General features: G+C 47.5%; 5 protein-coding genes across 5 annotated transcripts; 3 read left to right on the forward strand and 2 right to left on the reverse strand.

Moving 5' to 3' along the window:
• Positions 1 to 1,363: 1,363 nt before the first annotated feature.
• Positions 1,364 to 1,874, reverse strand: N7446_013070 (uncharacterized protein; the record flags this gene model as incomplete). The annotated part of the gene is made up of 2 exons (XM_058521812.1): positions 1,364 to 1,607; positions 1,678 to 1,874. 2 exons carry the CDS (start codon positions 1,872 to 1,874, stop codon positions 1,364 to 1,366), a joined length of 441 nt encoding a protein of 146 aa, XP_058365289.1.
• A 1,690-nt stretch (positions 1,875 to 3,564) lies between these two features.
• N7446_013071 (uncharacterized protein) lies at positions 3,565 to 5,574 on the forward strand (the record flags this gene model as incomplete). Its single annotated transcript, XM_058521813.1, has 5 exons — positions 3,565 to 3,782; positions 3,861 to 4,474; positions 4,536 to 4,788; positions 4,841 to 4,963; positions 5,013 to 5,574. 5 exons carry the CDS (start codon positions 3,565 to 3,567, stop codon positions 5,572 to 5,574), a joined length of 1,770 nt encoding a protein of 589 aa, XP_058365290.1.
• A 1,696-nt stretch (positions 5,575 to 7,270) lies between these two features.
• On the reverse strand, positions 7,271 to 8,636 carry N7446_013072 (MCT family MFS transporter; the record flags this gene model as incomplete). Its single annotated transcript, XM_058521814.1, has 2 exons — positions 7,271 to 8,230; positions 8,295 to 8,636. Coding segments are annotated over 2 exons (1,302 nt in total), but the record flags the coding sequence as incomplete, so codon positions are not given.
• Positions 8,637 to 8,999: 363 nt separating this feature from the next.
• On the forward strand, positions 9,000 to 11,452 carry N7446_013073 (uncharacterized protein; the record flags this gene model as incomplete). The annotated part of the gene is made up of 4 exons (XM_058521815.1): positions 9,000 to 9,043; positions 9,096 to 9,654; positions 9,707 to 11,323; positions 11,372 to 11,452. The coding sequence occupies 4 exons, from the start codon at positions 9,000 to 9,002 to the stop codon at positions 11,450 to 11,452; spliced, it is 2,301 nt and encodes a 766-aa protein (XP_058365292.1).
• Positions 11,453 to 11,941: 489 nt separating this feature from the next.
• N7446_013074 (threonine/serine exporter family protein) lies at positions 11,942 to 14,422 on the forward strand (the record flags this gene model as incomplete). Its single annotated transcript, XM_058521816.1, has 1 exon — positions 11,942 to 14,422. One exon carries the CDS (start codon positions 11,942 to 11,944, stop codon positions 14,420 to 14,422), a length of 2,481 nt encoding a protein of 826 aa, XP_058365293.1.
• Between the last annotated feature and the right edge of the window lie 1,167 nt (positions 14,423 to 15,589).

Raw genomic sequence — 15,589 nt, forward strand, 5'->3', positions numbered from 1 at the left:
CCTCTACGTGTTCTCCTCTCTTACATCTCCTGCTACCCCTCGTGGCCAGGACCTGGTTTGCAGACAGGGAATGGTCGGGTTTCCCTTACGGGCTCCCCTCTTCAATATCTTATTATATATCACGTGACCTGGTATTCAACTGGTGACGCGCGCTGTCGCACGCTGTGGCCCTGAAACGAAACAAGTGCGAAAAGTGATGAAGAGTTGAGTGATAAGGTGAAGCTCGAACGCCTGGTTTCGGTAAGGGCTGCCAGAAAGCTACATGTTCACTAGGATAATTAAACTCATCATCCCACAATCTTCGGGTTCCAAGCTTCAGAAACACTCGATAATACTGATCTGGATGGGGATGCATGCGGCCTGTGATACCCGGGCTCATAATTCACTTGTCTGTACGGACATGCGCTTGGGCTAGCATACCACACCTGACGGACGGACGGTTAGGGGAAGGCCAGGTACAGCGCCTCACGTAACCGCCGACTCCACGATATACTCCAGGACTATATCTGGGAGTATACAGCGACCCCAAACCTATTCAATCCTTCAGCTTCCATTTCGAAACAGAGAACGCCTTTTCCCACGGCAAGTCAGTCCCCAATCAAAGCATCTTTCATCAAGCCGTTGCCAGAAGCAATCAGCGAATGGCAGGATCATCTTCGTCGCTTGCCCGTCCGGCTCGTAGTACCAACTCTGACGGATCACCGGCATATATGGCGCAGTGTTCGCAGGTATGGCTGACCCCATTTGAAACAATCAGCGGGATTGACCTAGAACTTGGATGGCAATTGCCCCACCGCTGAATAAAGTAGAAGAAGTAGATCCGATGATTCAAGATTTGACCCAGGATTAAGCATTACTGCTGGGCCCATTGCACTATTACAACCAATAAAATACTCCGACACATCTCGATTTGAGAAATTTGTCACTCCGACTACTAGTAAGGGGCTTGTAAGACTTATTCAAGTTCAGACGATTTGGTGGTTTAAACCAGCTTTTACCTAGGAAATACCTAGAGATATCTCAACTTCCGAACTTGGATTTTTGATTGTTGCAACCTTGGAAGCAACTTAGAAAACATTTGAATGAATGTGAAAACATAAAATTTCAAACTTGAGGGTGCTCGTATGACTAGAGCTTGAAATGAGAGTGCAGGCTGCTTCAAGTTATGCGGTCTAATCTGGCCAGAGATATGAAGGTTACCAGACATAAATATCTCTAGATCCAATCTTGCTTTGACGTTGAAAATGTGATGATGTCCTGCCTCCTGTTTGAACATGAAGGGCTCGGTGGCATATCATCACTGATCGCTTGTCGATCTTGATGGTCAAATTGACTGTTGCGTCCATCTTCCTACTTCATGCCCTTAAATGTTCATGGTGAGCACATCACTACAGCCACAGCGAATCAGAACTTGATCTTCGGGGTTTTCAACGCAAGTCCACTTGGTCCCAGACTCGAGAGAGACCTGACCCTTCTCGGCGATCGGGCCAGAAACTCGCTCAAGCTCCAAAGTGAAACTGTGGAAGTTAATAGCGCCATCAGGAAATTTAATGTAGTATTGGCCGTTGTTGCATCGGGCGCTTTGTTTTGGCGAAGCTCCGTAGCTCCTGTAATCCCATAGATACCAATTAGCCTTCGTGTATGCCAAGCTGGGAGCTTCCTTTAGTTTGATCTTACCAGATTAAGTTGCAATCGGTGGGAGTGTCATCTGGGTAGTTCGGATCAATTACCACGAAATGCATAGTAGCAGAGGAATATGTGGTTGCCGAGGCCCTGAAATCGCTAATTGAGATGGAATTTTCCCGTTTGGAGTTGGCTGGAGCGGCGAAAACCGAGCTGGCGGCGAGGAGAAGAGACGCGGCGATGAATTTCATGATGTTGGGTAAATTTAGTAATGAGATATCTGAAATATATTTGAAAATGATCTTTGAGCTATGCTGGAAGATTCCCCAGAACTGCGAAAGCACACGCTTTTATGGCCTTGGTGGACAGCAACCGCTGTTCTTCTTAGGCATCCAATATCCAAAATGTTTCAACCATAGCAACACAAACCAAGTCAACAATCTTGTCTGACCTGAACAATTGGTAGTCAGTAGTCGAGGCTGAGCAACACAAGATGAAACATTGCGGTGAGTTTGACGTATCCCATTTAACCATCAGCCCTGGATATGTATATAAGGCAAACCATCTGCCCAGGGATTGGATGAATGCTTCAGATTCTATTTCAAGACACAACGGTTGTAGACGCCTCATATGAGGCCTCCCAGTCACCAGGCCGTTGATGCTGACAGGCTTGAAACCGAATGCAGATCTTTGCTTTATACGGAGTAAGGGGGACCCTTGTTGAAAAGCAAATTTCGATTCTTGACGGGTCCGAAAGTAGCATCCAGAGATAAACACTCCCACACTATTACTGTCTCTCATTTTGTTATAATCACGAAGTTAAGTGATTCTGAGAAGTGCTTTAGTTTAAGAAGACAACATTTGAACATACGGGGTTTCGGCACTGTTCAATGATGGATCTAGTGGAAGGAACATCTTGATACTGTGTTGGCTGAAAAGAAAGGTCGACCACGCAAAAGATTAGATCTCTCAGTGGCATGACAGGTGGTCATCGGCCGGCAGGTCCGGTGGATTTGAACAGTTGATATACAGGACGAACAACATTTGCCGCATGAACCGCCGTCTGCCGCTTAAAAATTCTACCAATGCAGGCATCTCGGAGCAGCACGTTGCCGAAAAAAAATTAGGTGTATGAGAACCTCAATATTGATGATCTCTGCCTACTCGAGGGTGGTGGTTCCTTGGCGCCGGTCTTGGCCTCGTCTTAACCGAAGGTGTTGTCAGCTGTGCCAAGATCAAAAGATCAATTGCCACTCTGATAAGATTGAATTTCCATGGCATCCAATTCAAATAGGGTGAGATTCTAAAATTTACGTCAAAGGTTTGATCCATATGACATGTGGATTGCCCTTAACCCTTGAAGCGGTAACGGACCTCTTAGTAAATTGACGCATAACCAACACCATGAACCTGTTTTAATGGACTGTCCGCCAAGAAGACCAAGGCTTATTAGCGCCATCGGATTTATTCCCGTAATCCCCGATGCTGCAACGCCTAGTGCCAACTTGAAGGTCTCGAACGCCGGATAGTTTCGGTTGTCTCTTTCCAGCATGCTGGCTGTCCTGATATTGTCGGCTAGAGTGACCTACAGCCGTAACTTCCGAATTCGACGCTCAAAGCGAATTAGTGAGGGGTTTGTTAGAAAAGTGTCGGATGTTGCCGTCTCTTTTGGGCAGGTTACGGATGGCCAGCAGTGGGGCCCAAACTCTCACAGCACACTAGGGCCCGTTGAATATTGCTGATTGGGCCAGAATATTATCAGATCATCTGATAGGAGGTGGTTCAATCTCGCTTTGGTATGCGGAAACACCCTGAAAATTTCCCCTACATAATTTCTTCAACTGCTCTGTGCATTTCTACTGGGTCTTTGAAACAAAATTGTCGAAACATACCTGTTGTCCAGAGACATCGATCAACAGGAATTTGTCTTTCTGTTGGATTATGGAGAAGACAACTGCTATTGACCAGGTCGCACCGGCCAGCGGCATCGATCATGATGCCGAAAGAGCCATGGAGTTAGACCACGCCCGGAATGACCGCTCTGATGATAAGGCCAGCATTTCTGATGCAGATTCAGCTGAGTTCCAGGGTGGTGTCCAGCGAGTGCGAGCCATCACCGCCTCTTGGTCTACCAAAACACTCGTTCTGATGTTTATTCTGTAAGTCTGATCCTCGATTCGGATATTCCTCAGTTCGTTTTTTATCTAGACAAGATCTAATCTTATTTGGGCATACAGACTCTACCTCGTGTCATTCGTAGATGCGCTCTTGTCCTCAGTCCAGAGTTCTCTGAACCCTTACATTACTTCGTCGTTCGAGAGTCATGGTCTACTCCCGGTTGTTAGCGTGGTTTCTACCATTCTCGGTGGTTCTTCCAAACTTACTCTGGCCAAGATCATCGATATATGGGGTCGTGTAGAGGGATTCTTGTTCATGCTTCTCATCATCGTTGTCGGCCTGATCATGAAGGCTACGTGTACAAGCATGGAGATGTATACCGCGGCACACACTCTATACTGGGTGGGTCACATCGGTATAACTTATGTCGTTGAAATCATGTTGGCCGACATGACCACTCTCAAGAACCGTATGATCATGCTCGGTATCAACGGCACACCAGGTATTGCTACCACATTTGCCGGTCCCAAAATCGCGGCTCTGTTTTATGCCAATCTCAACTTCCGTTGGGCATTTGGTGCCTTTTGTATCATACTGGTCGGAGTTTGTATCCCCGTGACTATTGTGATGCTATTTATGCAACGCAAGGCCGAGAAAACCGGCATGTTGCAAAAGGAGCATTCTGGGCGGTCATGGTGGCAATCAATCTCTCATTACTTTATTCAATTCGATGGTGCGTATCCTAAATTCAATTTTGGCGTCAGGCTCACGCTAATAATTTGACCATTGTACAGTGATTGGAATCATCTTGATCACCGCAGTTTTTTCTCTTATCCTCCTCCCTTTCAACATTGACTCGTATGCCCCCAAAGGCTGGGCAAGTGGATATATCATTGCCATGGAAGTCCTGGGCGTTGCTTGTATTCCTGCATTCTACGTTTGGGAGCGATACTTCTCGCCTGTCCAGTTCCTCCCTTGGAAGTACTTGAAGGAACCAACAATCATTGGCTCATCACTACTTTACGGCATTATGTTCATCTCAACCTAGTGAGTCTTTCGTATCTACACCAGCCAGACCAACGCACTGACAATAAATAAGTACATGGAACACCTACTTCGGCTCCTACCTCCAAGTTGTCAACAGACTGGATATCACGACCGCCAATTACGTGCTGAACGCTTACTCCTTAACATCCTTCATCTTCAGTCCCATTTTCGGCCTGTAGGTATCACCCATGTAGGTTCCTTGGACCAACCTCTAATATGACCAGATTGATCCGCTTCACTGGAGAGTTCCGATGGACTGCAATGGCCGGAGTCCCAATCTTTCTTCTAGGCACCGGCCTCCTGATTCCCTACCGGCAACCCGGCACCGACGTCGGCACCTTAACTATGACACAAATTCTTGTCGGACTGGGCTCCTGTATTTTTACCGTCTGTGGCCAGATCGCCATCATGGCAAGTGTCAGTCACCAAGAAGTTGCCGTTGTTATGGCCATCTGGGGCCTTTTTGGCTCCATCGGTGCGGCCGTCGGTTCTGCGATCGCTGGTGGCATGTGGAATAACATGTTGGAGAAGGAACTGTACAACAGACTCCCAGAAGACGCCAAGAGCCAGGCCACGAGCATTTACTCCAATTTGGTGACGCAGATATCGTACGCAGATGGAACTCCGGAGCGGCACGCTATTGTTGGTGCTTATGGTGATGTCCAACGCAAGATGGTTATCGTTGGAGTCTGCATCACTCCGCTGTGCATTCTTTGCACTTGGTTCTGGCGCAACGTCAATGTGAAGAAGCTCTACAAGGAGCAGACTTCCGGAACTATCTGGTAAAGGGAATTACTCACATAGAAAGGTGTAATGGGAGACGGTGATGGAGAGATCTTAGATCGTTGTTTTGATTCAAAATTTTCACGTCAGATCTAGAAGGCGATACTCAAGATGAATGAATAACAAGATTGTCAATGCATAGTCATGGTCAAATACTCCCATTTAATAAATTCCACTTATATTTGTCGATTTCTAGATTCGACAATTTCTCCTTTACATTTCTACTAGTTTTCAAAACAGAAGTAAACGGCGTCGAGCGGAATTTGCTTACAGTAAGCTCTAGGTGCTCAGAGAGGCAAACCATTGGTATTTGCAATACCAATATTCATGACCTTTGGGCAATGAGCGCAAAGTACGACTATATTCTAGATATCCCTCTGGGTGCTCCTTAAGAGCCACCAAATTTGCCTCATACTCCCCTAGATTGAATATTCGCCGCTCTTCATTGGTTTCCCTCCTTCCCCATTTCCAATGGTATTCACCCGCATAGTCTACCATTCTGTGAATTATGAGTTCATGCAGAAAGGACACACCGCAAAAAGGATAATCCACTTTCTCGGCCTGTGGATAGAGGCGCCGAAGCGCAAATGCAGGATATATACCGTTACCCCAGGGTACTTCAACTCCAACTTTGACCGAAACATTATCCGGGATTACTTTCAGATGCAGTCGCCAGTTGTAATAGTCCCAATTTTCCTCTGGAACATCCAAGTCTTCGTCTGTAACTGGACATAATACGCCTGTAAAATGCCGAAGAACACCCCAACGATCTATGCCACAGAACTGACGATTCTGACACTCTGCTAATACTGCCATGACATCTCCTAACACGAGAGACCCGCTAGTAGATTCCATGATGTAACGACTATCAAGATCATTAGCCAGGGATATTTCAAGATAAAGGGGGAATTTACTACGACTGATCGCTGGAATAGTCACTAAAACACTCAACCTCTATGCATCGGCAGGGAGGCTGCGTGGCTAGCATAGTGGTCCATGATCCAGGTTTATCATAGATGCGCTTTGTCAAATCGAAATCTCCTTGCTCTTGCTCCGGAGGGTCGGTATATATCTGTGTTGAGATACCTAGCCGATGAAACGCAGGATTCAATTTGAATATTTGCGGACTATCCGGCTGTTGACGAAAACCTTTGTCGTGAGGTCGATACCAGCAGGCTTGATGAAGTGCGGGAGAATTTTGAATAACGTTTTTCCATCCGCGGCACACTCGTTGCGCCCGAACTATTTCGTCGAGGGAATTCAATTGCAGGATTATGTGCTCAAGGATCTCATATATACCAAGCGCCCGCTGAATAGACGACTCCATTTTAAGGATTGCGCAAGTTTCGCTTTGATTGTTTTCAGGCTGCGCGTGAGGCGTTGCAAATTGAAGGGAAATGCAGGTTATGGGCGAACTTCTGAAATCTCTACACACACTAAAGCGAGTCAGAATCTTTTTGATTATGATTCACAATCGTACTAAAGTCTGCCAAGAATAGGGCAAGACATAGAGTGGCCATAATAGGTGTAGCGTATTATGGAAGATGATAATCGACAGTGTGGAAAATGCCTTGGCTTCCGAAATTTCCGCAATTTCCACATAAAGCGGAGATTTCTCTAAAACTTAGTCGTAATTATTCACATGTATGACCCTTTCACTTAATGGGAATCGTTCAAGTGCCTGCTTCTCAGACATCCATTATACCCTGCCAAGGAGACCTTGAGCGGTTGTGGTCTTGGTCGCAAGAGCAATGAATCCTCCCACTACAGACATTGCTCCACTGAAGATCGAAACCTCCAAAAATCCGCCATACTTGTTGAGCAGCGCACCATTGACTGGAGGCCCGATTAAAGCAGCAAGAGAGGCAACCGCCATTCCCGCGCCCAAGTATGTTCCGATAGTCCGAGGATCTGGGATAACAATTGAAAATGCGGCAGAGGAACCAGAGATGATTGTTCCCGACCAAAACCCGAAGGCGATCGAATACACGATCAGGGCCGGGGTTGATTCAGCCTTGTTCATGCAAAATATGATGATCCCGGTGAGAATACCGCCTATGCTCAGAACGTTCAATCGACCAAACCTATCTGCCAGAACACCTGGGATGACACGCCCAAAGGTCGAAGCAGCGTTGAGAATTGCGAGTAGATATGAGGCAAGAGTTGCATCCATCCCTCTTGATACCGCGTATGTTGGGATGTAGAAAAGTGGAGTGAACAGTCCGAGGAACATGAAGAAGATTGCGGCGACCAGAAGTGAAAATTCGGGGCTTTTGAATGCCGATACAAGGAAGAATGTTGTTTTGCGCGGTGGGAGTCGAGATTTGACGACGAGGCATGAAAAGGCCAGGAGTGGGGTGATCACGAACCCGATGATCCGAACTGACCATCCGAACCCGAGGGATGTGCTGTTCAGCATCTTCGACAGGGCGATAGGGATCACTACACCACCGATGGAGGATCCAGAAACTGCCGCTCCCAAAGCAGCGGCAATATTCTTGTCGAAATGTTGGATAACTGCTGCCATTGCTGGGAATTGCAAAAGGCCCATGGAAGTGCCCAGAAGAACACCTTGGGCGAGCATGAACTGCCAGTATTGCTTGCATAGACTTGTCATCATCATAGCAAAAAGATACATTATTGCGGCCGGCCGAATAACCTTTTTCTGTGTCAGTACCCATGATCTCTCTAGCCTTCATGACTTGAAATATCGAAGAACATACCCAAGCTCCATATCGATCAAACAACGGTCCCCCAAGAGCACCTGCCGCGAATTGAAGAAAGGCTGCCATGGACCCAATCCAGGCAACCTTATCCGCGGACTCATTTTTCAGTTGGTGTGAAAGATAGTATTCCTCAAAAATGCCAAATGAGTTGGCGAACCCTAATGCCGAGAAGAAGATGCAAGCAGTTCCTGCTGTAACAAGCCATGCCCGGAGACCACCATCCGGTGCTTTTTCGATAACTTCCTTCTCGCTGCGCTCCGTTGAGGTGATGATATCAGTAGCAGCTTCCTGCGTAGCCTCGATGTCGGATTCGTTAGCAGTCATGTTTAATATATATCGAGCTGATGTCAAAAGGGGTAAAGCAAATTGATATCAAGATAATATTGTGGATGCTCTATTGATTATTCAGGACCTATTAGTGAAATGAGAGGAAATTGTGCATCTTTATAAGCCTCCAAGATACTAAACGCTGTTTCTCTAAATTGTATACATATCACCATCGGAGACGGAGAATTGCAGACGAGACGGACCAAAGGCGCAATTCCCGAGAATGTAAGACGGAGAATCCGCGGTGGTGGGGAAGGAGTCATCTCTAGCCCCTGTCGGTTTTTCACCGATGAATATATTCAGTCGGGGTCTTTGCCATTTTGTGCGTTCAAATATGACTCAATCATGGAGGATGGAAGCCCATAATTGAGCGCAATGTCGACGCCCGGATTGAATCCTCGGCGAAGAAGGCCGCCCGTGTAAGTGCCAAGCTACGACTTCATACATAGTTCGCGCTAATATTGAGAAAAGGTCATGTACGCTTTGCAGGCAAAGAAAGATCAAATGCAACAGAGAGGCACCCTGCAGTAATTGTCTCCGAGCTAAGAATAAGAGTTGCATCTATGAGAATTCAGCTCAACCGCTTCGGCGGCTTGGTAACGAACCAACGTTTCAGCTGAATTCAGCCCAGGAACATCACGAACCTCAGAACTCATTTTCTGTGTGGCGATCTTCGGCCCCAATTCAAGAGCGTTCGCCACCGACTGGGTCGTCGCAACCCACAGGTACCAGCTCAATCGCAGCTTCAACTCCATCCAGCCACTCATGTGCTCGAGAGGTTGAGTCCCTCAGGAGCAAGATCAGAGAACTTGAGGAGCAACTATCCAAGGCAGCAGGAACCCCAACCCAGTCGACTGCTCCAACCCCAACCTCCGACATTGAAGTCACGACTTCTCAACTAGCGGGCACTTTCCACGTTCATAATGAGAACCTCCCTTCTAACCATGGACAAAGCCAGGCCATTAGCCGCACTTTTTGGCATAAAACGCGACTGTATGGTCAGAGTCATTGGATTGGGGCCATCTCTTTGGTAGACTGCCTTTATTGTCTAAATCATGAATTCTTGACTGATCAAGTATTAGCTTCGTGAACTGGCTGAGTCAATAGAGCCGTACCTTTTAAATGAGGGATCTAAAGCCGTATCTGGCTTGCAAAAATGTAAATATCTGGGCAAGATGATCAAATCACAGCGTGCTCCTCAATGGCCAGTACCAATTACGCCAGACCTGCCTCCAAGAGATATTTGTGACACTCTTGTTGATTGTTACCTCCGAACTGTGGAAAGAATTTACCGGGTCGTGCATATCCCGACATTCAGAAAAGAATACGCAAAGATATGGCTGTCAGAAACACAACCTGATCCAATGTTTCTGGTTCAGCTCAAGCTCCTGCTTGCTATTGGAACGATAACCTATGATGAAGATTTCTCGCTACGCTCTTGGGCTACGCACTCGATTCATGAGGCTCAAACATGGGCCTCCGAGCCAGAATTCAAGTCCCGACTTGCCATTCCATTTTTGCAGATTCAGATCCTGCTACTAATAGCTCGAGAACTCATTGGCGTGGATGGAAGGATGGTCTGGGTGGCGGCTGGAGCACTGATGCGAACGGCTATGTGCATGGGGCTGCACCGAGATCCCGCATGTATACCAAAAATGTCTAGATATGCCTCGGAGATGCGCCGAAGGCTGTGGAACACCATTATGGAAATATGTCTGCAGTCCAGTATGGAGTCCGGAGGTCTTCCACTCATCTCCATGGATGACTTCGACACAGAGGCACCGGGAAACTTCGAGGACGATCAGCTTGAGATGGAGGACTGCACCCCTCATCCAGAGAGCAAATTCACCTCGGTCTCAGTAGCTATCGCGTTCCGGAAGATGTTTCCGATTCGTCTTGCCATTGCAAAGTCTCTCAACGATGTACGTTGCCAAGGCTCTTATGAAGAAACGCTTCGCCTTGACGCAAAACTCAGATCTTGTTACAAAGAGATGTGCCGGACTCTTCGTGAGTTTATCTCGAGATCCGCGCAAAATTCGCTTTCGAGATTTGAGCTTCTTGTTCTGGACTTCATTATGCGTCGGTATCTCCTGTCCATTCATATCCCTTTCTTTGCCCCGTCCTTGCATGAGACGGCCTATGCCTTTTCTCGAAATGTCGTCGTCGAAACTGCGCTCAAACTATTCGCCTCAGCTTACAGATCTCATTCTTCGCGCGGGGGATCGTCATTGAATACGGACCAGTCACCTGGCGAAACAGAGTTCTCCCGGCTGGTGGTAAACGGATCTGGTTTCTTCCGCACAGCGCCCATGAACGCATGTTTCATAATATCAGTTGAGATAAGAACAAGGATAAAGGAAGACGAGAGCTTGGATATCTTGAATATACGGCCTGACCTGCTGGCAGCAATGCATGATGCGAAAGCCTTGAACTTGCGATGTATAGAGGTTGGAGAAACCAACATCAAGGGCTATTTGTTCATGTCTCTCGCCCTAGCACAAATTGATTCTCTAATGCGAGGCGCCACGGAAGAGGAGACTCCATTGTTACTAATAAAAGCTGCTGAAGACGCGGAAGAGGATTGCTTGACAATTCTAGAGCGTTTTGCAGCCAAGGGTCAGAATGGGAAAAACGGAGAGGGGCTTGATTCTTCATCTACAAATCCACTTCCTGAAATGGTAGGAGGTTGGGACTTCATGGTCAGTGGAAATTTCATTCCTTCATTTTTGCCTCACTGACTCTTTTAGATGGCTGATGATAATTTCGACTTCCCGGATCTAGAACCCGTGAGCTGGATGATGAGTGGAATACCATATGGGATACCCTGAATAATCCCGACAGGTTTTTTTGAAATCCCGTGGCAGGTCTCTTAATCTACCAAAGAAGCAATACTAGCTCCATAGTTTGGGATTTAAATGATCAGTTGGATATATGGGTTCTGCAATTCGACTCCAAAGTGTCTCGGCATCCTTCTCTAGACATTGTGGAAGAGAATTCCGATGAGGAAACGCGGAGATCGAAAAATGACTCACGAGTGGCAAGAATGGCTCTAATTTCCGTTTGATGCAATGTGCCAAGCAACACCTGCAATCCGACTTGAAGCGATTGCCGACCATGGTTCGTAGGTAAACGGAGGGATACTACGACATACCTCGGGCAAGTCTCCGTGAGCTCATAGCCACCGCACCATGAAAACCTGAGAGCTTCAAATCTAAGAGAAAGCTGTCGACTGAGCAAAACTCCGATCTTTGAATGTTACTTGCTTTGAAGGACCGTGTCTTGATGTTGGCGAAACAGTGAACTCAGTCGTCTTCTTCATGTCGGCAGCACCTTCCATCAGCAGTTTCAACCGGGACTCGGATCCAGACAAAGCAAATTCATCGGAGGATAGGCACGATGCACCACAGAGCAGTCTGCAGCAACAACAGCGAGCGCTTCATGTCCGATTTCGATGCAATGGGCCGCCACAAGAAATCGGGCGTAACCCACCTACGGAAAGCTCACGACAAGAATGGGAACACTCTCAGCGGCAGGGAGAAGCTCATAGACCGACAGCTCCGTATGCGCACGAGTCGGAAGATATCGCCGACACCCCACAGCAAGATCGTGCTCCTGAATCCGGCCAGCCTCAGGGTGCCCCAGGTCTCGACACCACAGATAACGCAACAAAAGCAGAAAACGAGAAGAAAGAGTCTGAAGTCCCTCAACGAAAAAGACTCAAAGAGCGATGGCGATATGCAACGCAAACCCTCAGAATGAAAGCCGGCATATTGGGAGATCGCATGGGTCGCCCAGCGTCGGAGGGAGATGATCTAACATCGGGGAAATACAGACCCGACTGGGCAACTGGGGGCGCCCCTGCGCTATCAGACTTTACAGATGATAAACACAAGTCCGATGAAGAAAAGTTAGCAAACCAAGCAGCTAGCAGCTCTGAGGCACACCGTCTTGTGCGAGATTTGACCCAGGACCATTCCCAAAAACGTCGGAAAGGACGCGGAAGACCGTATCCACATGCTGGGACCGAATTTCAAGATGAGGAAAACCCTACTGGTGCAGAAGCGAGCTTGCGATATCGATCTGGAGGTGGGGGCATCCTGTCGCAGTTGATAAAATTGAATGGTGGCCAGCAAGCTGGCCAGCAACGAGATGCTGGAACCGGATCTCGGAGATCTACCGACTCCTCGGTTGCTTCATCAACGAGTACAGCATCTGGAACTCCAAGAAAAGGTAAATCACCAAAGTGGTATAAAAGGCCTGCAAACACTTCGACGTCGACGCTGATCGGTGGCGGCGAGGGGGCTTATAGCGGTGCAAGCACGCCCGTTTCCAGCGAAGTTCTATCTGCAGCTTCAAAGCGACGCGCCCAGGAAGGTAGCGGTGACAAGCCAGGTTCAAATATGCGACTCGAGGATGAAATCCGAGTGACAATCCACATTGCTGAGATCATCTGTCGCCAGCGGTATATCATACAGCTCTGTCGGTGTTTGATGTCTTTCGGAGCGCCCACCCATAGACTGGAGGAATATATGCAAATGACTGCCAAGGTGCTTGAGGTCGACAGCCAGTTTCTTTACCTACCAGGCTGCATGATCATGTCATTCGATGATCCGTCTACTCGCACGACAGAAGTGAAACTTGTTCGTATGGCCCAGGGTGTTGATCTGGCCCGTCTATCAGAAACTCACCTCACCTACAAAAATGTGATTCATGACGTGATCGGTATAGAGGAAGCAGTGCAGGAACTGGACAGTATCATGAAGACAAGCCCTCGTTATCCTAAATGGATGGTCGTGTTGGTTTACGGCCTGGCCACTGCTACTGTGGGACCATTTGCTTTTAATGCGAGACCAATTGACATGCCGATCATATTTATCAATGGACTTCTCGTTGGACTAATGCAGCATGTTGCTGCGCCTCGGTCGGTACTATATTCTAACGTCTTCGAAGTCACATCGACTGTCGCGACGTCGTTTCTGGCTCGAGCCTTCGGCAGCATTCCACGTGCTGTTGCGGATGGCAAGCGAGAATATCTCTTTTGCTTTTCCGCCATTGCACAAGCCTCTATCGCATTGATACTACCAGGATTTCTAGTACTCTGTGCTAGCCTGGAACTTCAGTCTCACCAAATTATCGCCGGGTCAATTCGAATGGTGTACGCACTCCTGTTTTCCTTGTTCATCGGCTATGGGATCACCGTTGGCACAACAGTCTACGGTCTTATAGACAACGGCGCCGTGTCTGACACATCGTGCCCAAAACAAGGGGCTTTTCAAAACCCCTATGTCCAACGGTTTCCGTTCGTAACGATCATGACCGTCTGGCTCCTGATCATCAATCAAGGCAAATGGAAACAGCTCCCACCAATGACCGTCATCGCCTTGTCTGGATATATCAGCAATTACTTCAGTACCAAAAAGCTGGGATCCAACTCACAAGTTGCGAATACAGTGGGCGCATTCACTATCGGGATTATGGGTAATCTATACAGCCGCCTTTGGCATGGCCACGCTGCAACTGCTATTCTTCCCGGAATCTTTATCCTCGTCCCCTCTGGGCTCGCCGCGACGGGCTCTCTCATTACAGGGGTCCAATCAGCCGACGAAATTCGCAAAAACGTCTCCCAGCATGGTGGCGCTAGCTCTACACCCGGGGCGGGCCTGTCATCTAGTAGCTCTGTTTTCAGCTTGGGTTTTGGAATGATTCAAGTTGCGATCGGTATTACCATTGGTTTGTTTATATCTGCATTGATCGTTTATCCGTATGGCAAGCCTCGCAGTGGGCTGTTCAGTTTCTAGGCTGTTTGTCTCCGGGATGCTCAATTTGTCAATATTTCATTTCCGTATCTGAGAAGCCAAACCTGGTGTACGGTATAGTCGCTGTGTTTCTAAAAGAATTATTACATACTACATATTGGAATTTCTTTCTCTTTTTCTTTCGGTTCCTCCATTGACGCGTTCACTTTTGCGTCTGGGCTTCTATCCACCCTCGGGCCCGCCAAGCCCGCTACCAACACCGCAAGGAATAGCTAGCCCATGCTATCAACTGCTACATCCTTGCTTGATCCCGGAGCATCTTGTTGCCGCAGTATCATGCAGAGATAAAATTTCTGAGAGTTTATTAACCATATCAAGGGTAAGATTAAAATGATCTTACGTTTTCTGAGAATACGAAACAGCGCTCTGCATAATTTAACCTTCAACCTTCTTGGCACCTCGCCAAAAAACAGACAAGAGATACAGAATACGCCTCTGCAGTAAGAAATCTTTACCGGCTATTCATGCAATAGCATTGGAGAGGTATTAGCGCCATATCTCGCTAAAAAATCAGACTGCACCATTTTCGTGACCACTCGTGATACCCCCAGAATCTCATTCCTTTTTTCCAAGACTAGAATGGTTAGCTTAGACCTATTGTAGCAATATCTACATCAGGAGCTGTGGAGGCTGCTGAATGTCATGGTTCAGGATAGGATGTGCAGGTAAACAACGCCGGCTCCGGCTGTACAACACTAATCCTAGATGCAGACCTAGAATAGGCACACCCGGTCTACGATACTGGACTAGAACGTGTTGGGGTGATAAAGAAACTTGTAGGGCTAGGTATCCATAGCCACTAGTGGCAAGGCTGTGAATGTCAGCAGGGTTGGAGCAGTAGTTCTTGAATCGGTCTATTCTCCCTTGTAGCTGAGCCAACATACCGCCTAACTTGGATTCATATGCAGGGCGTCCAACAAATCTGCTGTCGAGACTACATGTGAGACATACCCCATCCCTCCCCCTGCATAAAGTGCGTACTTTGATGGTTGAGTTGCGGACTCCATTGTAAATCATCCATTGGTAGGAATTGAGTTAGCACCGGGATCATGTGGGCAGGACCTTCCCGCCAGTTGCTATGCAGTGATTAGACCTAGGTGCATCTAGATCTATGATAGTACAACGACAAAAACGAGGCAGAAAGCAACC

Source organism: Penicillium canescens (genome assembly GCF_028828765.1).
Source record: "Penicillium canescens strain IBT 15451 chromosome Unknown utg000011l_segment0_segment0, whole genome shotgun sequence".
Taxonomy (NCBI): domain Eukaryota; kingdom Fungi; phylum Ascomycota; class Eurotiomycetes; order Eurotiales; family Aspergillaceae; genus Penicillium; species Penicillium canescens.